The sequence below is a fragment of the Carassius auratus genome, unplaced genomic scaffold (assembly GCF_003368295.1).
Source record: "Carassius auratus strain Wakin unplaced genomic scaffold, ASM336829v1 scaf_tig00217445, whole genome shotgun sequence".
In the NCBI taxonomy this organism is placed as follows: Eukaryota; Metazoa; Chordata; class Actinopteri; order Cypriniformes; family Cyprinidae; genus Carassius; species Carassius auratus.
The window spans coordinates 1-20257 of NW_020529073.1; the positions used below are offsets into that span (position 1 = coordinate 1).

Sequence of the window (20257 nt, forward strand, 5' to 3'; positions counted from 1 at the left end):
AGGTCCAGGAGCAGCTACTGGTGGAGGTGGAGAACAGAGTTGACCTCCACAACCAGAGCTTCACTGAAGTTCCTGAATATCTACACTGGAAGAGAAACCTGGACGACACACAGCGAGCTGTAGCATTTATCAGGGATTAATGGTCACACCAAGACATGGATCACCTACTCAAAATGACTGTCCCTTGTGATAGAACCATATGGTCCAATCCACTTCATACGAGGAGGTCATTCGGTTTTCATTACACCACATATCCGCTGTCCTCCTGTGAATAGGAACAGTGTCAGCATCCAGTCCATCACAAGCAAATGCAGAATAAAACCAGTAGCAGCTGCTCACCACCGCTCGTGCCACATGCGGTCACAGGGAACTGGTATATAGCAAAGAAGGTGTAGACCCCACAGGAGCACAAGGTGGGTCATTTCCACCCAGTAGATGAACCGTATCCAGACTCAGTCAGCAGAGTAAACATCTCTAGACACCACTACCACAAACTGACCATCTCTAATACACTGGACGGTCACTAGAACAAGGTACAAGAGCAGGTTAAATTCAGAGAATCAGTTTGACACGAACGGAATAAGATTGGGAACACTTACCCGCCCTTCCATAGAAACACTGCTGTCCGTTAAAGCAGCAGTTGATAGCTTCACACTCAGCACCACTGATCCCAGGTAGACCACATTGGATCTGCTCAGAATCAGCTACAGCTACACATTTATCAAAGGGCTCTGCCTGCACTACTGGCTTCTGAAACTGCTGTTTAACTGGCTTCTGAATCGGAAACTGCGGCTTAGTTTAACTGTTGAACAGGCTTCTGAAGTGGAAATTGCGGGTTAGGTAGGTGTTGAACTGGTTTCTGAATCGGAAACTGCTGGTTAGTTAGCTGTTGAACAGGCTTCTGAAGCGGAAACTGCGGCTTAGTTAGCTGTTGAACTGGCTTCCGAAGCGGAAACTGCTGGTTAGTTAGCGGTTGAACAGGCTTCTCTGAAGCGGATACTGCGGCTTAGTTAACTGTTGAACAGGCTTCTGAAGTGGAAATTGCGCGGGTTAGGTAGGTGTTGAACTGGCTTCCGAAGTCGGAAACTGCGGCTTAGTTAGCTGTTGAACTGGCTCCGAAAGCGGAAACTGTTGGTTAGTTAGCTGTTGAACTGGCTTCTGGAGCTGAAACTGCTGGTCAGTCTGCTGGAGCTGAAACTGCTGGTCAGTCGCTGAGCTGAAACTGCTGGTCAGTCTGCATCATCAGAGCTTGAGCATCCTGAAGCGACTTACTCCACTGTGGAACAGCATGACAGAAAGCACAGACCAACGAAATCTGAACCAAACACCAACTTCCAGCCATTGTTCAACAGCTAAAACACAAAGAGGAGACATTGCCCTTTGGTCTTTTTCTATTCTACAGATTTCAGCTAATTAACGATAGTCCCTCCCTCTTCATTAACAACTGAGTGGACAAATCCCAGGGGTTGTAAATGGACATGTAAAACCGTTCTGGAGAATTTTTTGCCCATACCCCAAGCCACGTACCTTTTATGTAGATATCATTTAAAATATTGTATCAATGCATTCTATGGCACCTTTAACTGGGATTATGAACTCATATTTGGGTGCGGAAACAATAGTTTTGAATTTTCTTAACGATGGATTTGTTTCTTATAAACACAAAGCCTTTCACTTCAAAAGACAGTAATTGATGTGAATTACTTGTGGATTATATTGATATTTATATCAGCTCTTTGGACTTTCGTTCTGATGCCACCCATTCACTGCAGAGGATTCATTGGGGAGCAAGTGATGTAATTCTACATTTTTCCAAATCTTTTCCAATGATAACTAAAAAACCATTTAAAAAGAGAGAGATTTTTATGAATATTCTATATTATTTGAGTCATATCAGGGGCTTTTTTAATGACATTCATTGTCTATCATAGACACAACAGTCAAACTTGAATTGTAAAATTGTGAATAAAGTGTAGATGAAAATCTCAGATCCTTATCAAGCCTTCCATTGGCTAGTGACATTCCAGAACGTTCTCATTTGTTAATTTGTTGAATCAAAGGTAATCAATCAAGCTGAAAGGGGAGGAGCCGCTTAAATTCAAAAGCTGTACTTAATGGCAAAGACGAGGACTGGTGGGTATTGTGTTAACGTTTGTCAGGATGGGTCTTTTGCAATATGTGTTAGTGCTGGTTGTGCTTGTGGTGTTTGATCTGAAGAATGCTTTTGGAAGTTTGAGATCCAGTCAAAGTCCAAAAAGCAAGAAGCATCAATCATATCCAGCTTCCAGAGTGCCTGTTTCTTCTCAAGTGCTCGGAAACACTTTGCAGAAGGCTTCTCTGTCTCAGAGTCTTGACTACAGAGGATTTGCACAAGAGCCTCTTGGTCTTCAGGAGAAGCAGGTGTTGCAGGGTCCAGTGAAGCCTTTGGACTGGAGGTTTCCCACTGTTCCAGAAGTGCCGAGTGAGATGGCGGTGGACTTCCATTTGAGGCAACCTGTGACTCCCAGTAGTGTAGCTATTCAATGCGGTGAGAACCGGGTTCATGTGGAGGTACAGCAGGACTTGTTTAGCAATGGTGAACTGATCCAGCCATCTGGTCTGACTTTGGGAGGATGTCCTGTTGTCGGTTTGGTCCCAGGCTCCAAGGTGCTCTTCTTTGACAATGAACTGCAGGACTGCAATAGTGTGTTGATGGTAAGAGCGGTTAAGTGTTACTAGATTTATTGAACCCTACTAAAAATGGGCCCTTGTTTTGGTATCGACGGTTCCCTGAATCTATATCTGGGGAAAAACTCTTAATAACCGCTTACTCGGGTAACCAAGTGTTATGGCATGACTTGCTAAGATGCCTTTAGGAATGGGGGGGGGGGGGGGGTTTGGGGAGAATCCTCTAGGTAACAACGTCCGTCTCCTATAGATGACTAAGGATGAGCTTGTCTACACCTTTACCCTTACCTACACTCCTGAGGCGTTTGCTGGCACTCCGATTACCCGTGCAGGTGGTGCAGTTATTGGTGTTCAATGCCATTATCAAAGGTAAGTGACCTTTTGTGACTCGTGGCATTGCTTGCGGTGGTGGAACTGGAAGCCCCGTTTAATTGGTAACTTGAACGGCAGGTTTCAAAATGTCAGCGGTAATGCCTTGAAGCCAACTTGGGTCCCTTATGCCTCAACGGAGGCTGGTGAAGAAGTCTTGCTGTTCTCCCTGAAGCTTTGGGTTTGTGCAGTTTCTCTAGACCTCCTGCCTTCTGAACGAGGCTGTGCCTAAGCAGTTCTTCCCTCTTGCAGATGACTGGTCCTTTGAGAGGCCTTCAAACTCTTACTTCCTGGGTGACGTTATTAATGTTGAGGCATCTGTGAAGGTATACAACCACGTCCCTCTGCGTGTGTTTGTGGACAGCTGTGTGGCCACCCAAGTACCTGATGTGAACGCCCTTCCGAGATATTTGTTCATTGAGAATCATGGGTGTGTTCATGTCACCAGATGCTGCAGAGTTGACTTGTTCTCGCGTTTGCTCCTTGTAACCACTTTGTCCCCGACAACTACTTTTCACTCCTTTTTTTTAGATGTCTTGTGGATGCCAAGGTCACAGCTTCCAGCTCGCGCTTCATGCCTCGATCCCAGGAGGACAAAATCCGGTTCCAGCTGGAGGCCTTCATGTTCCAGGGGGGATCCAGTCCTTCTGTATGTATTATGAGTGTTTGGGAGAACGACCTCTCCCATTTGCTTTGGTTTGTGACCCCTTACCCGTGGTGTCTCTTGCAGATCTACATGACGTGTGTTCTGAAGGCCACTCTTGCTTCTGCACCTAGTGACGCGCTCCACAAATCCTGTTCCTTTGCCAATGGGTATGTTCATGCCACTTACGAATACATTAAAGGTGCCATGTCTGATTTTTCGTATTGCAGGTGGCTTGCTGCTGATGGGAACCACCAGGTTTGTGGTTGCTGTGACTCCACATGTGGTCCTGATGGTGGAACTGCTGCTTCTCCTTTTGGAGGTAGGAAGGTGCTTTTAAGCTTGGTTTTTGACCCTTCAAGCACTTAACTCTGGTGTCTGCTTTTTCTAGGCCTTCAGTGGGAAGGGAAGGCCTCGCTCGGTCCTGTAGTGGTTCAAGAGCACAAGAAGACTTTGGCTGGTCTTCAATAAATGTGGGGGAGCAAACTTATTCTTGCTTCGGTTTTTCTTGTCTAGTTTAACCAATTGATTTGAGCGAGGAAGCGGGTAGTCCTACTGTACCTATTCTCTTGCCAGAAGGAAAGGCTCCCTTTTCGCGTTAGGGAAGTTAATAACCCTTTTAAAGGGACCTGCTGTGAGCTCCCTTTTGATGAGTACTGTAAAGGTGGAATACATTGCCCATGATGCTGTAAAGGGACTGCTGTTAATTGGCACTTGTGCCAAGAGTTCTGCGTGAACGTCCACTTCCTTGAAGCACTGCAGATTTTGCGTGCCTCTTATGCAGTGAACTTGATTTCTTCGTGTTGGTAACTTCAAATGAGCAGTTTAATTTTCTCCTTGCATCCCCAAATAGGTTTGCTCAGTTAAATTTGTTTCCTAATGCTCCTTGTTGACATCTCTAATGCTTTTAAATCCATGTACAATAAAAGCGCACTCCCAGTATCAACACTGGCACAACATTTTCCACCTTCAGATGGGTTATTTATAGGTTTTCCATTGTGTTAGGAAAATGGCAGGCATCTCTTAAGTTCAATTTAGTATTTGGGGAGCCAAACTTGCAGAACCTGTACTGACGTAAGGGGGTTTTTGTGCAGTAGCAGGTCAATTATAATTCTGAAAAATAATTGCCGAAATGACACTCAAATAGAACTAATGTTTGGACTCTCAGTGAATGACCTCTTTTGAAAACTGTTGGCTTGTGCAACATCTTGGGCGGTTTGTTTCTAGCACAGTTTCAATATTAAAGGGATACTCCACCCCAAATTGAAAATCGTCATCACTTGCCCCCAAGTCGTTCCCAACCCATAAGAGCTTCGTTCATCTTTGGAACACAACTTATTTTGGAGGAAAACCAGGAGGCTTGTGATTGGCCCACAGACTGCCAAGTAAAATGCACTGTCAAGGTCCAGAAAAGCATCCTTGGAGTAGTCAGACTGTGTACGTTCTTCTGTGTCAGCCGCGCCACAAGCTTGTGTTTTCTACATAAATTTACGCCTTGATTTGAAAGAGAACCGTGGCATCCACTAGCATATGCCGTTTGCGTTCAGCAGGTGTTTTTCAAAATGGCGCTAGGGTGATGTGGGGAGAGACAGAGGAGACCATCTGTTGAATAAAGTCTTTGTTTCATTTGTGTACAAAGTGTTCTCATCGCTTCCTAACGTTACGGTTCATCCACTGATGGCAGATGGGTAATTCTGACGGTGCTTTTCATACTTTTCTGGACCTTGACCGACGAGTGTTTTACTTGGGGATGGTCACAGGCCTCCCGGTTTTCATCCAAAATATCTTTAACCCCTTTGCTGTCAAGGATCGTCACCGGCCCCAGATTATTGTTTTACTTTCACAGCACGTTAAACATCACTCTCTTACTTGATCTGGAGAAGCTGTGCATCAGTTGAAAGTTTAAAGACTGTAGCTTCAATATTTGACCAATGTTTTGATAAAACAGTGACCGTTATTTAGTAATTTATGTCAGGAGTACAAAATAGGAGCCATTTTTAGAATAGAAATTCACCAAGCATTCATATTCAGTAACGTCTGCAGTGGTTTGTGTTGTCATAGATTCACTGAAAAGCGTCAAATAGGGTTTATAGGCAAAAGTTGCATATACACAGAGATATATTTACTGATGTTTACTTTATATTTCTTCAGACAGAATCATAATTTCTATTCATTTTCCACTGGTTTACGCGATCTGATGGTAATGATCCGCTCCCAGCCCTGTCTCTGTGTGTATAGTCTTCCGTGTGTGCGCTGACAGAGACCGGATTCGCCCGTGTCTTGTCCATCATAACGGTGCATCATATGCCGCCCCGTCCTACCCATGATGCATTTCCTGTACACTTCCGTGTTGATATCTGACCACAACAACACAGAGAAACCTCTGTACCCATGAAATATCCAAATAATAAACACACGATTACGTTAGTTAATGGTTGGTATGCGATTTTCTTGAGATTTGGGGCGTTTTTATAACAATATTAAAAATGTACATCTGAAATGCTAACTTGTGCAGCGATGTAAAAGGCTATAAATAGCAAATTCCACATGTGATCGCAAAAGGAGGTTATTACAAACCTCAGTCAGGGTTTAAAGTGAGTTTTGAGTAAAAGTGTACTAATAATTTCATAAATAGTCTTATGTAGCTTGATGCTAACGTTAGGTCTAATGCAGCTACATAGCAGGTGCAGTTCTTCTTCATAATGCATTTTGTAATAGTTTTGTCAAAGGTTGTAAGAAAATGTTTTGTTGTATTTTTATAGTAAGGCTTTTGATAACAGTGGGGTAAATGTATACTGGAAGTGAAGCGATGTGGCTTGGTAAACCTTGAAATACCAGAACAAAGGCTAAAAGCAGCGAAATAAAAACAAAAGAATGATGATAAATGAAGAATGAGGATTTTGTGTCATACCTGGCCGATGTGTGAAAGGCTCGTTTCGGAAGAACAATAGAATCATGAATGGGGCAGTTTTGCCGGTCCAAACAAGAGATAATCAGGAGTCATAAATCAATTTTGTTAGCCTTTTATGAGCCTTCTCTAAAAACACACATGACATGGTCTTAGAAAAGGTTTCATAAAATTCACACTTTGTGAGATCATATTCTGAAATAAAGTATTAGTAGACTTGTGGCTTTAGCTTCATTATGTATCTAAAATCATATCCTACATCATTTAATACACTTCAATAGGTTTTTAATATTTTTATTGACATGTTTGAGCTTATCTCGATTATAACGGTCTGAGTAATTCTGATTCCTGAACAGTAAACTTTGAAGTGTCAGCTTTGTGAACATTATGTATCTAGTAAGAAAGACTCCTAAGCAGCAACCTTTTAAGTTTGGTTATGTCATTTGTGTCTCCATGCTGAAAATGAGTGGTGACAAGTAAGGGGTTAAATTGTGTTCCGAAGACGAATGAAGTTTTTACAGGTTTGGAACAACACGGGGGTAGGTAAGTGATTAGTGACACAATTTTGGGGTGAAGTATCCCTTTAATATCACTACTTTGAGTTGCGGACAATTGACACCGTTTCGTGTTTGCTTCAAGACAGTCGAGAATTGATTTCCACTTAAAACTTGAGCTCAGTGATTTGAGTTGTATTTAAAACAAAAGCCGCAAGTAATCCACATAACTTTATATATTCTGAATGTCGGGAACCAAACTACTGTTTGGAAGACAAGTTAAAAAAAATAAAATAAATAATAATAAGGGGAGCCTTGTGCCGCCCCAGGTTAGCAACTGGAGGAAGGATTAAGGAATGCACAAACTTACAAAAGGTTGTGGAACCTTGGTTTAATAGTGAGAGGGGAAAGAATAAAAACACTGGGAAGAGGCATGTAATCCCGCATTCTGCCGAACCAAAACAATACCAATAGACAAAAAGACACCTAAGGGTTCTGAAAAGTTTATTAAAAACACTAGATTTACATGACCAGAGTAACTTCTCCACTAGAAACCACAGTCTGCTCCCCAGAGACAGCCTTGATACGAGTGTCTCTTCCTGAAAGAGAGATGTTCAAAGTGAGAATGCACTTCTAAAATGCCCAGTTCCTCTTGTCAAGAGCAAGAACTCACGTTTCCTGGTGCAGCTTTGCTCACAAGAGCCAGATGATGGATGGCACACCTCTGTAGTGCAGTGGATGAAGATCTGACAGGGAAGAAAGAGGCTCAAGTCATCGAATCCACAAGTAGTAAATATACAGATGTTCAAGTAAAGGGGGGCATACGGTTTCCTGCAGAGCAGCCAGTGAGGCTGGATCTACAAATGTGAACATCTTCACAACAAAGCGCTTGTAGTGGGTTGGGAACTGAAGACCAGACGATCCAGTCACTGGAACCAGTGTGGTCAGATAGCGGTCGTCCTGGTAAGGGCATCTGAAAACAAGAGAAAAAAAAAGTTAGAAAGGGTCTCCCAGCAGACTAACTGGATAAAGATTGGCTGTACACTCACCCGTCGATCAGAAGGTCCCACTGGGGGAGACTGAGTGGACTGGGGGTTGAAGTCGTCCAACAACGTCCCAGCGTCAGGACAATGTTGGGGTCGGTCCTCTCCATAATGTGCACCTCAACATACACAGGCTCTCGCAGGACTTTTGTGATGGGATAATCAGCGTCACTGTAATAGGACGTGTAGGCCTCATCCCCTGAGGAACAACACTGGGGTTTAACCAGACTCCAGTTTGAAAGGCTTTAGGCAGACACAGGACAAGACCTTACCTTCAGCACAGCCTTTGGTGACGCATTGGCCATTGGCCAGTCTGAGCTCCACCCTGAGAGGTCCAGGAGCAGCTACTGGTGGAGGTGGAGGAACGGAGTTGACCTCCACAACCAGAGCTTCCACTGAAGTTCCTGAATATCTACACTGGAAGAGAAACCTGGACGACACACAGCGAGCTTGTAGCATTTATCAGGGATTAATGGTCACACCAAGACATGGATCACCTACTCAAAATGACTGTCCCTTGTGATAGAACCATATGGTCCAATCCCCACTTCATACGAGGAGGTCATTCGGTTTTCATACACCACATATCCGCTGTCCTCCTGTGAATAGGAACAGTGTCAGCATCCAGTCCATCACAAGCAAATGCAGAATAAAACCAGTAGCAGCTGCTCACCATCACGCTCGTGCCACATGCGGTCACAGGGAACTGGTATATAGCAAAGGAAGGTGTAGACCCCACAGGAGCACAAGGTGGGTCATTTCCACCCAGTAGATGAACCGTATCCAGACTCAGTCGAGGCAGAGTAACATCTCTAGACACCACTACCACAAACTGACCATCTCTAATACACTGGACGGTGTGTGCGCTGACAGAGACCGGATTCGCCCGTGTCTTGTCCATCATAACGGTGCATCATATGCCGCCCCGTCCTACCCATGATGCATTTCCTGTACACTTCCGTGTTGATATCTGACCACAACAACACAGAGAAACCTCTGTACCCATGAAATATCCAAATAATAAACACACGATTACGTTAGTTAATGGTTGGTATGCGATTTTCTTGAGATTTGGGGCGTTTTTATAACAATATTAAAAATGTACATCTGAAATGCTAACTTGTGCAGCGATGTAAAAGGCTATAAATAGCAAATTCCACATGTGATCGCAAAAGGAGGTTATTACAAACCTCAGTCAGGGTTTAAAGTGAGTTTTGAGTAAAAGTGTACTAATAATTTTATAAATAGTCTTATGTAGCTTGATGCTAACGTTAGGTCTAATGCAGCTACATAGCAGGTGCAGTTCTTCTTCATAATGCATTTTGTAATAGTTTTGTCAAAGGTTGTAAGAAAATGTTTTGTTGTATTTTTATAGTAAGGCTTTTGATAACAGTGGGGTAAATGTATACTGGAAGTGAAGCGATGTGGCTTGGTAAACCTTGAAATACCAGAACAAAGGCTAAAAGTAGCGAAATAAAAACAAAAGAATGATGATAAATGAAGAATGAGGATTTTGTGTCATACCTGGCCGATGTGTGAAAGGCTCGTTTCGGAAGAACAATAGAATCATGAATGGGGCAGTTTTGCCGGTCCAAACAAGAGATAATCAGGAGTCATAAATCAATTTTGTTAGCCTTTTATGAGCCTTCTCTAAAAACACACATGACATGGTCTTAGAAAAGGTTTCATAAAATTCACACTTTGTGAGATCATATTCTGAAATAAAGTATTAGTAGACTTGTGGCTTTAGCTTCATTATGTATCTAAAATCATATCCTACATCATTTAATACACTTCAATAGGTTTTTAATATTTTTATTGACATGTTTGAGCTTATCTCGATTATAACAGTCTGAGTAATTCTGATTCCTGAACAGTAAACTTTGAAGTGTCAGCTTTGTGAACATTATGTATCTAGTAAGAAAGACTCCTAAGCAGCAACCTTTTAATTTTGGTTATGTCATTTGTGTCTCCATGCTGAAAATGAGTGGTGACAAGTAAGGGGTTAAATTGTGTTCCGAAGACGAATGAAGTTTTTACAGGTTTGGAACAACACGGGGGTAGGTAAGTGATTAGTGACACAATTTTGGGGTGAAGTATCCCTTTAATATCACTACTTTGATTTGCGGATAATTGACACCGTTTCGTGTTTGCTTCAAGACAGTCGAGAATTGATTTCCACTTAAAACTTGAGCTCAGCGATTTGAGTTGTATTTAAAACAAAAGCCGCAAGTAATCCACATAACTTTATATATTCTGAATGTCGGGAACCAAACTACTGTTTGGAAGACAAGTTAAAAAAAAATAAAATAAATAATAATAAGGGGAGCCTTGTGCCGCCCCAGGTTAGCAACTGGAGGAAGGATTAAGGAATGCACAAACTTACAAAAGGTTGTGGAACCTTGGTTTAATAGTGAGAGGGGAAAGAATAAAAACACTGGGAAGAGGCATGTAATCCCGCATTCTGCCGAACCAAAACAATACCAATAGACAAAAAGACACCTAAGGGTTCTGAAAAGTTTATTAAAAACACTAGATTTACATGACCAGAGTAACTTCTCCACTAGAAACCACAGTCTGCTCCCCAGAGACAGCCTTGATACGAGTGTCTCTTCCTGAAAGAGAGATGTTCAAAGTGAGAATGCACTTCTAAAATGCCCAGTTCCTCTTGTCAAGAGCAAGAACTCACGTTTCCTGGTGCAGCTTTGCTCACAAGAGCCAGATGATGGATGGCACACCTCTGTAGTGCAGTGGATGAAGATCTGACAGGGAAGAAAGAGGCTCAAGTCATCGAATCCACAAGTAGTAAATATACAGATGTTCAAGTAAAGGGGGGCATACGGTTTCCTGCAGAGCAGCCAGTGAGGCTGGATCTACAAATGTGAACATCTTCACAACAAAGCGCTTGTAGTGGGTTGGGAACTGAAGACCAGACGATCCAGTCACTGGAACCAGTGTGGTCAGATAGCGGTCGTCCTGGTAAGGGCATCTGAAAACAAGAGAAAAAAAAAGTTAGAAAGGGTCTCCCAGCAGACTAACTGGATAAAGATTGGCTGTACACTCACCCGTCGATCAGAAGGTCCCACTGGGGGAGACTGAGTGGACTGGGGGTTGAAGTCGTCCAACAACGTCCCAGCGTCAGGACAATGTTGGGGTCGGTCCTCTCCATAATGTGCACCTCAACATACACAGGCTCTCGCAGGACTTTTGTGATGGGATAATCAGCGTCACTGTAATAGGACGTGTAGGCCTCATCCCCTGAGGAACAACACTGGGGTTTAACCAGACTCCAGTTTGAAAGGCTTTAGGCAGACACAGGACAAGACCTTACCTTCAGCACAGCCTTTGGTGACGCATTGGCCATTGGCCAGTCTGAGCTCCACCCTGAGAGGTCCAGGAGCAGCTACTGGTGGAGGTGGAGGAACGGAGTTGACCTCCACAACCAGAGCTTCCACTGAAGTTCCTGAATATCTACACTGGAAGAGAAACCTGGACGACACACAGCGAGCTTGTAGCATTTATCAGGGATTAATGGTCACACCAAGACATGGATCACCTACTCAAAATGACTGTCCCTTGTGATAGAACCATATGGTCCAATCCCCACTTCATACGAGGAGGTCATTCGGTTTTCATACACCACATATCCGCTGTCCTCCTGTGAATAGGAACAGTGTCAGCATCCAGTCCATCACAAGCAAATGCAGAATAAAACCAGTAGCAGCTGCTCACCATCACGCTCGTGCCACATGCGGTCACAGGGAACTGGTATATAGCAAAGGAAGGTGTAGACCCCACAGGAGCACAAGGTGGGTCATTTCCACCCAGTAGATGAACCGTATCCAGACTCAGTCGAGGCAGAGTAACATCTCTAGACACCACTACCACAAACTGACCATCTCTAATACACTGGATGGTCACTAGAACAAGGTACAAGAGCAGGTTAAATTCAGAGAATCAGTTTGACACGAACGGAATAAGATTGGGAACACTTACCCGCCCTTCCATAGAAACACTGCTGTCCGTTAAAGCAGCAGTTGATAGCTTCACACTCAGCACCACTGATCCCAGGTAGACCACATTGGATCTGCTCAGAATCAGCTACAGCTACACATTTATCAAAGGGCTCTGCCTGCACTACTGGCTTCTGAAACTGCTGTTTAACTGGCTTCTGAATCGGAAACTGCGGCTTAGTTAACTGTTGAACAGGCTTCTGAAGTGGAAATTGCGGGTTAGGTAGGTGTTGAACTGGTTTCTGAATCGGAAACTGCTGGTTAGTTAGCTGTTGAACAGGCTTCCGAAGCGGAAACTGCTGGTTAGTTAGCGGTTGAACAGGCTTCTGAAGCGGATACTGCGGCTTAGTTAACTGTTGAACAGGCTTCTGAAGTGGAAATTGCGGGTTAGGTAGGTGTTGAACTGGTTTCTGAATCGGAAACTGCGGCTTAGTTAGCTGTTGAACTGGCTTCCGAAGCGGAAACTGCTGGTTAGTTAGCGGTTGAACAGGCTTCTGAAGCGGATACTGCGGCTTAGTTACAGGGCTCCAGACTAACTTTTTTCACTAGGAGCACAGTGGCCCCCAACTGAAAATTTTAGGGGCACAACCAGAAAATTTAGGGGCGCACACCGTAAATCAACATGCTAACCAAATCTACTAATTTCCACTGTATTACTAATAAATACTTTAATAATAGATGCAGAAATTACAATGTGCTGTTTCAAATTCAGTGTCACATTTTATTCTGCACTTTTGAAGATGCAACAACAAGGTAAACTGACAGCACCATCGCTGTCAAGACAGTACAAATAGTAAACAAAATTCCATACACTCAGAATAAAAAATGTGCATAGTAAAAAAGTTTGTGTGCATGCTGTATCGTTGTTGTATGTTTCGTTAAGTTTTAAGCCATTCTTCCTTTGAAGGTCGAGCTGGCTTTTGTATTTGGTGAAAGGTAGTTCTAATGCTTATAGTACCTCAGTATCTGAATTCTTACAGCCAGTCTTCTCGAAAATGGTGAGTGTGGATCAGGGCCGGCCCTGACCAATTTGCTGCCCTAGGCATGATTTTACCTGGCGCCCCATGTGTATGTATGTATGTACATGTATATATATATATATATATATATATATATATATATATATATATATATATATATATATATATATATATATATATATATATATATACACACACATACACACACTACAGCAGAACTGTTTCCAACACTCATAATAAATCATCATTAGAATGATTTCTAAAGGATCATGTGATAGACTGGATGTCACATGTGACACTGAAGAATGGAGTAATGATGCTGAAAATTCAGCTTTGCATCACAGAAATAAATGATAATTTAAAGTATAATAAATTGAAAACAAATTATTTTAAATTGTAATAATATATCACAATATTACATTTTTTTCTGTATTTTTGATCAAATAAATGCAGGCTTGATGAGCAGAAGAAACTTCTTTCAAAAACTTAAAAAAATAGTAATGTTTCAAAACTTTTGGCCTGTACTGTATCCCCCCCAAAACTGCACAACTGTAGAGTAAAACATTATTTAAAAAAAAGTGATAATAAAAAATGCGTCTTAAAACTGACAAGATTGTACAAAATCACAGTCTGGGGACTCAGAACTCAGAACAACTGCTAACATTAAGTTTAAGGTAAAAATAACTGCCATGAAATTATAGTATCTTACTCCTATTCAATAAATTGTTCTTTCACTACATCTCTTTACCTCTGTCTTTATCCTCTTCTCTTCTTTTTGGCAGTGTATCTATCGCAGACTATGATCATTTATAATGTGTCATGTAAATTCGGCCTTGCGTCACAATCAGGAAACTTTCACCGTGTCTAGAACGGGCGCGAGCCGCCAGGCCCGTTTCTACGAGCTGTGTGTTAACAAAAACAGTGCTGTCTACATTGGATGTGGCGTCGGGCACGCTACACAACAAATTACCAACAACTAATCGTGCGCGCGCTCTGTTTCTGACGCACTTCAAGCACTCGATGGGTGGGGGAAGATTGAAGAGCCAGACTTTTTTTTTTTTTTTCTTTATTTGGAAGTGTTTCGAATTGTTGGTTTTTAAATAGTATCCTATTATAAAAAAATATAGGTAAAAAAAAAAAAAAAAGTTCACTCATTCTGGCGCCCCTATGGATGAGTGGCGCCCTTAGCATTTGCCTATGCCGCGGGCCGGCCCTGGTGCGGACTTTTTTTCGCCACATCAACCTCTGACTCTGAATCATCATCTGACGGTGACACTGTAGACTCTGGCACTGGTACACTAGCCGCAGGTCGGAAGAACGAATCAATATTTCGCTTGCTCATAGCTCAGACGCACGCACATATCAGGTTGTGATGATATTTGTCTCTGTTTCCTTCCCACAGATGTTTACGCGCGCTCAATTATCTCTAGGCCCCTCCCCCTCCACAGATTTTAGCCACTTGCAGTGGCCATTCCCTATTCTTCTCACACGCATTTGCCGCCTCACAGACAGGCATCACTCAATGAGACGCGAGTGTGTGCTCGCGTCTCATTAGTATGTGTGCAAGTGTGTGTGCAAGTGTGTGTGCGTGCGTGCGTGCGTGTGCAAATCTACTGGTCGCACGTGTGCGACTGGATGTAAAATTCAGTCGCACACTCTCAAAATTTGGTCGCAAAATGCGACCATTTGGTCGCAGTCTGGAGCCCTGAGTTAACTGTTGAACAGGCTTCTGAAGTGGAAATTGCGGGTTAGGTAGGTGTTGAACTGGTTTCTGAAGTGGAAACTGCTGGTTAGTTAGCTGTTGAACAGGCTTCTGAAGCGGAAACTGTTGGTTAGTTAGCTGTTGAACTGGCTTCTGGAGCTGAAACTGCTGGTCAGTCTGCTGGAGCTGAAACTGCTGGTCAGTCTGCTGCATCATCAGAGCTTGAGCATCCTGAAGTGACTTACTCCACTGTGGAACAGCATGACAGAAAGCACAGACCAACGAAATCTGAACCAAACACCAACTTCCAGCCATTGTTCAACAGCTAAACACAAAGAGGAGACATTGCCCTTTGGTCTTTTTCTATTCTACAGATTTCAGCTAATTAACGATAGTCCCTCCCTCTTCATTAACAACTGAGTGGACAAATCCCAGGGTTGTAAATGGACATGTAAAACCGTTCTGGAGAATTTTTGCCCATACCCAAGCCACGTACCTTTTTATGTAGATATCATTTAAAATATTGTATCAATGCATTCTATGGCACCTTTAACTGGGATTATGAACTCATATTTTGGCCGGAAACAATAGTTTGAATTTCTTAACGATGGATTTGTTTCTTATAAACACAAAGCCTTTCACTTCAAAAGACAGTAATTGATGTGAATTACTTGTGGATTATATTGATATTTATATCAGCTCTTTGGACTTTCGTTCTGATGCCACCCATTCACTGCAGAGGATTCATTGGGGAGCAAGTGATGTAATTCTACATTTTTCCAAATCTTTTCCAATGATAAACTAAAAACCATTTAAAAGAGAGAGAGATTTTTATGAATATTCTATATTATTTGAGTCATATCAGGGGCTTTTTTAATGACATTCATTGTCTATCATAAACACACAGTCAAACTTTAATTGTAAAATTGTGAATAAGTGTAGATGAAAATCTCAGATCCTTATCAATCCTTCCATTGGCTAGTGACATTCCAGAACGTTCTCATTTGTTAATTTGTTGAATCAAAGGTAATCAATCAAGCTGAAAGGGGAGGAGCCGCTTAAATTCAAAGCTGTACTTAATGGCAAAGACGAGGACTGGTGGGTATTGTGTTAACGTTTGTCAGGATGGGTCTTTTGCAATATGTGTTAGTGCTGGTTGTGCTTGTGGTGTTTGATCTGAAGAATGCTTTTGGAAGTTTGAGATCCAGTCAAAGTCCAAAAAGCAAGAAGCATCAATCATATCCAGCTTCCAGAGTGCCTGTTTCTTCTCAAGTGCTCGGAAACACTTTGCAGAAGGCTTCTCTGTCTCAGAGTCTTGACTACAGAGGATTTGCACAAGAGCCTCTTGGTCTTCAGGAGAAGCAGGTGTTGCAGGGTCCAGTGAAGCCTTTGGACTGGAGGTTTCCCACTGTTCCAGAAGTGCCGAGTGAGATGGCGGTGGACTTCCATTTGAGGCAACCTGTGACTCCCAGTAGTGTAGCTATTCAATGCGGTGAGAACCGGGTTCATGTGGAGGTACAGCAGGACTTGTTTAGCAATGGTGAACTGATCCAGCCATCTGGTCTGACTTTGGGAGGATGTCCTGTTGTCGGTTTGGTCCCAGGCTCCAAGGTGCTCTTCTTTGACAATGAACTGCAGGACTGCAATAGTGTGGTGATGGTAAGAGCGGTTAAGTGTTACTAGATTTATTGAACCCTACTAAAAATGGGCCCTTGTTTTGGTATCGACGGTTCCCGGAATCTATATCTGGGGAAAAACTCTTAATAACCGCTTACTCGGGTAACCAAGTGTTATGGCATGACTTCCTAAGATGCCTTTAGGAATGGGGGGGGGGGGGGGGGGTTTGGGGAGAATCCTCTAGGTAACAACGTCCGTCTCCTATAGATGACCAAGGATGAGCTTGTCTACACCTTTGCCCTTACCTACACTCCTGAGGCGTTTGCTGGCACTCCGATTACCCGTGCAGGTGGTGCAGTTATTGGTGTTCAATGCCATTATCAAAGGTAAGTGACCTTTTGTGACTCGTGGCATTGCTTGCGGTGGTGGAACTGGAAGCCCGTTTAATTGGTAACTTGAACGGCAGGTTTCAAAATGTCAGCGGTAATGCCTTGAAGCCAACTTGGGTCCCTTATGCCTCAACGGAGGCTGGTGAAGAAGTCTTGCTGTTCTCCCTGAAGCTCATGATGGGTTTGTGCAGTTTCTCTAGACCTCCTGCCTTCTGAACGAGGCTGTGCCTAAGCAGTTCTTCCCTCTTGCAGATGACTGGTCCTTTGAGAGGCCTTCAAACTCTTACTTCCTGGGTGACGTTATTAATGTTGAGGCATCTGTGAAGGTATACAACCACGTCCCTCTGCGTGTGTTTGTGGACAGCTGTGTGGCCACCCAAGTACCTGATGTGAACGCCCTTCCGAGATATTTGTTCATTGAGAATCATGGGTGTGTTCATGTCACCAGATGCTGCAGAGTTGACTTGTTCTCGCGTTTGCTCCTTGTAACCACTTTGTCCCCGACAACTACTTTTCACTCCTTTTTTTTAGATGTCTTGTGGATGCCAAGGTCACAGCTTCCAGCTCGCGCTTCATGCTTCGATCCCAGGAGGACAAAATCCGGTTCCAGCTGGAGGCCTTCATGTTCCAGGGGGGATCCAGTCCTTCTGTATGTATTATGAGTGTTTGGGAGAACGACCTCTCCCATTTGCTTTGGTTTGTGACCCCTTACCCGTGGTGTCTCTTGCAGATCTACATGACGTGTGTTCTGAAGGCCACTCTTGCTTCTGCACCTAGTGACGCGCTCCACAAATCCTGTTCCTTTGCCAATGGGTATGTTCATGCCACTTACGAATACATTAAAGGTGCCATGTCTGATTTTTCGTATTGCAGGTGGCTTGCTGCTGATGGGAACCACCAGGTTTGTGGTTGCTGTGACTCCACATGTGGTCCTGATGGTGGAACTGCTGCTTCTCCTTTTGGAGGTAGGAAGGTGCTTTTAAGCTTGGTTTTTGACCCTTCAAGCACTTAACTCTGGTGTCTGCTTTTTCTAGGCCTTCAGTGGGAAGGGAAGGCCTCGCTCGGTCCTGTAGTGGTTCAAGAGCACAAGAAGACTTTGGCTGGTCTTCAATAAATGTGGGGGAGCAAACTTATTCTTGCTTCGGTTTTTCTTGTCTAGTTTAACCAATTGATTTGAGCGAGGAAGCGGGTAGTCCTACTGTACCTATTCTCTTGCCAGAAGGAAAGGCTCCCTTTTCGCGTTAGGGAAGTTAATAACCCTTTTAAAGGGACCTGCTGTGAGCTCCCTTTTGATGAGTACTGTAAAGGTGGAATACATTGCCCATGATGCTGTAAAGGGACTGCTGTTAATTGGCACTTGTGCCAAGAGTTCTGCGTGAACGTCCACTTCCTTGAAGCACTGCAGATTTTGCGTGCCTCTTATGCAGTGAACTTGATTTCTTCGTGTTGGTAACTTCAAATGAGCAGTTTAATTTTCTCCTTGCATCCCCAAATAGGTTTGCTCAGTTAAATTTGTTTCCTAATGCTCCTTGTTGACATCTCTAATGCTTTTAAATCCATGTACAATAAAAGCGCACTCCCAGTATCAACACTGGCACAACATTTTCCACCTTCAGATGGGTTATTTATAGGTTTTCCATTGTGTTAGGAAAATGGCAGGCATCTCTTAAGTTCAATTTAGTATTTGGGGAGCCAAACTTGCAGAACCTGTACTGACGTAAGGGGGTTTTTGTGCAGTAGCAGGTCAATTATAATTCTGAAAAATAATTGCCGAAATGACACTCAAATAGAACTAATGTTTGGACTCTCAGTGAATGACCTCTTTTGAAAACTGTTGGCTTGTGCAACATCTTGGGCGGTTTGTTTCTAGCACAGTTTCAATATTAAAGGGATACTCCACCCAAATTGAAAATCGTCATCACTTGCCCCCAAGTCGTTCCCAACCCATAAGAGCTTCGTTCATCTTTGGAACACAACTTATTTTGGAGGAAAACCAGGAGGCTTGTGATTGGCCCACAGACTGCCAAGTAAAATGCACTGTCAAGGTCCAGAAAAGCATCCTTGGAGTAGTCAGACTGTGTACGTTCTTCTGTGTCAGCCGCGCCACAAGCTTGTGTTTTCTACATAAATTTACGCCTTGATTTGAAAGAGAACCGTGGCATCCACTAGCATATGCCGTTTGCGTTCAGCAGGTGTTTTTCAAAATGGCGCTAGGGTGATGTGGGGAGAGACAGAGGAGACCATCTGTTGAATAAAGTCTTTGTTTCATTTGTGTACAAAGTGTTCTCATCGCTTCCTAACGTTACGGTTCATCCACTGATGGCAGATGGGTAATTCTGACGGTGCTTTTCATACTTTTCTGGACCTGACCGACGAGTGTTTTACTTGGGGATGGTCCACAGGCCTCCCGGTTTTCATCCAAAATATCTTTAACCCCTTTGCTGTCAAGGATCGTCACCAGCCCCAGACTATTGTTTTACTTTCACAGCCCTTTAAACATCACTCTCTTACTTGACCTGGAGAAACTGCGCATCAGTTGAAAGTTTAAAGACTGTAGCTTCAATATTTGACCAATGTTTTGATAAAGTGACCGTTATTTATGTCAGGAGTACAAAATAGGAGCCATTTTTAGAATAGAAATTCACCAAGCATTCATATTCAGTCACGTCTGCAGTGGTTTGTGTTGTCATAGATTCACTGAAAAGCGTCAAATAGGGTTTATAGGCAAAAGTTGCATATACACAGAGATATATTTACTGATGTTTACTTTATATTTCTTCAGACAGAATCATAATTTCTATTCATTTTCCACTGGTTTACGCGATCTGATGGTAATGATCCGCTCCCAGCCTGTCTCTGTGTGTATAGTCTTCCGTGTGTGCGCTGACAGAGACCGGATTCGCCCGTGTCTTGTCCATCATAACGGTGCATCATATGCCGCCCCGTCCTACCCATGATGCATTTCCTGTACACTTCCGTGTTGATATCTGACCACAACAACACAGAGAAACCTCTGTACCCATGAAATATCCAAATAATAAACACACGATTACGTTAGTTAATGGTTGGTATGCGATTTTCTTGAGATTTGGGGCGTTTTTATAAATAATTAAAAATGTACATCTGAAATGCTAACTTGTGCAGCGATGTAAAAGGCTATAAATAGCAAATTTCCACATGTGATCGCAAAAGGAGGTTATTACAAACCTCAGTCAGGGTTTAAAGTGAGTTTTGAGTAAAAGTGTACTAATTTTATAAATAGTCTTATGTAGCTTGATGCTAACGTTAGGTTAATGCAGCTACATAGCAGGTGCAGTTCTTCTTCATAATGCATTTTGTAATAGTTTTGTCAAAGGTTGTAGAAAATGTTTTTGTTGTATTTTTATAGTAAGGCTTTTGATAACAGTGGGGGTAAATGTATACTGGAAGTGA

General features: G+C 42.9%; 4 protein-coding genes across 4 annotated transcripts; 2 read left to right on the forward strand and 2 right to left on the reverse strand.

The window, feature by feature from the left end:
* Positions 1–2121: 2121 nt before the first annotated feature.
* On the forward strand, positions 2122–4169 carry LOC113101000 (zona pellucida sperm-binding protein 3-like). Its single transcript, XM_026265494.1, has 8 exons — positions 2122–2694; positions 2918–3036; positions 3118–3221; positions 3289–3466; positions 3568–3685; positions 3767–3849; positions 3910–4001; positions 4071–4169. The coding sequence occupies exons 1-8, from the start codon at positions 2161–2163 to the stop codon at positions 4148–4150; spliced, it is 1308 nt and encodes a 435-aa protein (XP_026121279.1). The 5' UTR covers positions 2122–2160; the 3' UTR covers positions 4151–4169.
* A 3288-nt stretch (positions 4170–7457) lies between these two features.
* LOC113101001 (zona pellucida sperm-binding protein 4-like) lies at positions 7458–9028 on the reverse strand. The gene is made up of 7 exons (XM_026265495.1): positions 8798–9028; positions 8626–8723; positions 8397–8554; positions 8131–8323; positions 7907–8054; positions 7755–7827; positions 7458–7680 (listed from the first exon to the last, which is right to left on the reverse strand). Exons 1-7 carry the CDS (start codon positions 9026–9028, stop codon positions 7604–7606), a joined length of 978 nt encoding a protein of 325 aa, XP_026121280.1. The 3' UTR covers positions 7458–7603.
* A 1488-nt stretch (positions 9029–10516) lies between these two features.
* On the reverse strand, positions 10517–15032 carry LOC113101002 (zona pellucida sperm-binding protein 4). The gene is made up of 9 exons (XM_026265496.1): positions 14967–15032; positions 12121–12673; positions 11857–12044; positions 11685–11782; positions 11456–11613; positions 11190–11382; positions 10966–11113; positions 10814–10886; positions 10517–10739 (listed from the first exon to the last, which is right to left on the reverse strand). The coding sequence occupies exons 1-9, from the start codon at positions 15030–15032 to the stop codon at positions 10663–10665; spliced, it is 1554 nt and encodes a 517-aa protein (XP_026121281.1). The 3' UTR covers positions 10517–10662.
* Positions 15033–15907: 875 nt separating this feature from the next.
* Positions 15908–17958, forward strand: LOC113100999 (zona pellucida sperm-binding protein 3-like). The gene is made up of 8 exons (XM_026265493.1): positions 15908–16478; positions 16704–16822; positions 16903–17006; positions 17078–17255; positions 17357–17474; positions 17556–17638; positions 17699–17790; positions 17860–17958. The coding sequence occupies exons 1-8, from the start codon at positions 15945–15947 to the stop codon at positions 17937–17939; spliced, it is 1308 nt and encodes a 435-aa protein (XP_026121278.1). The 5' UTR covers positions 15908–15944; the 3' UTR covers positions 17940–17958.
* The last annotated feature ends 2299 nt before the right edge of the window (positions 17959–20257 follow it).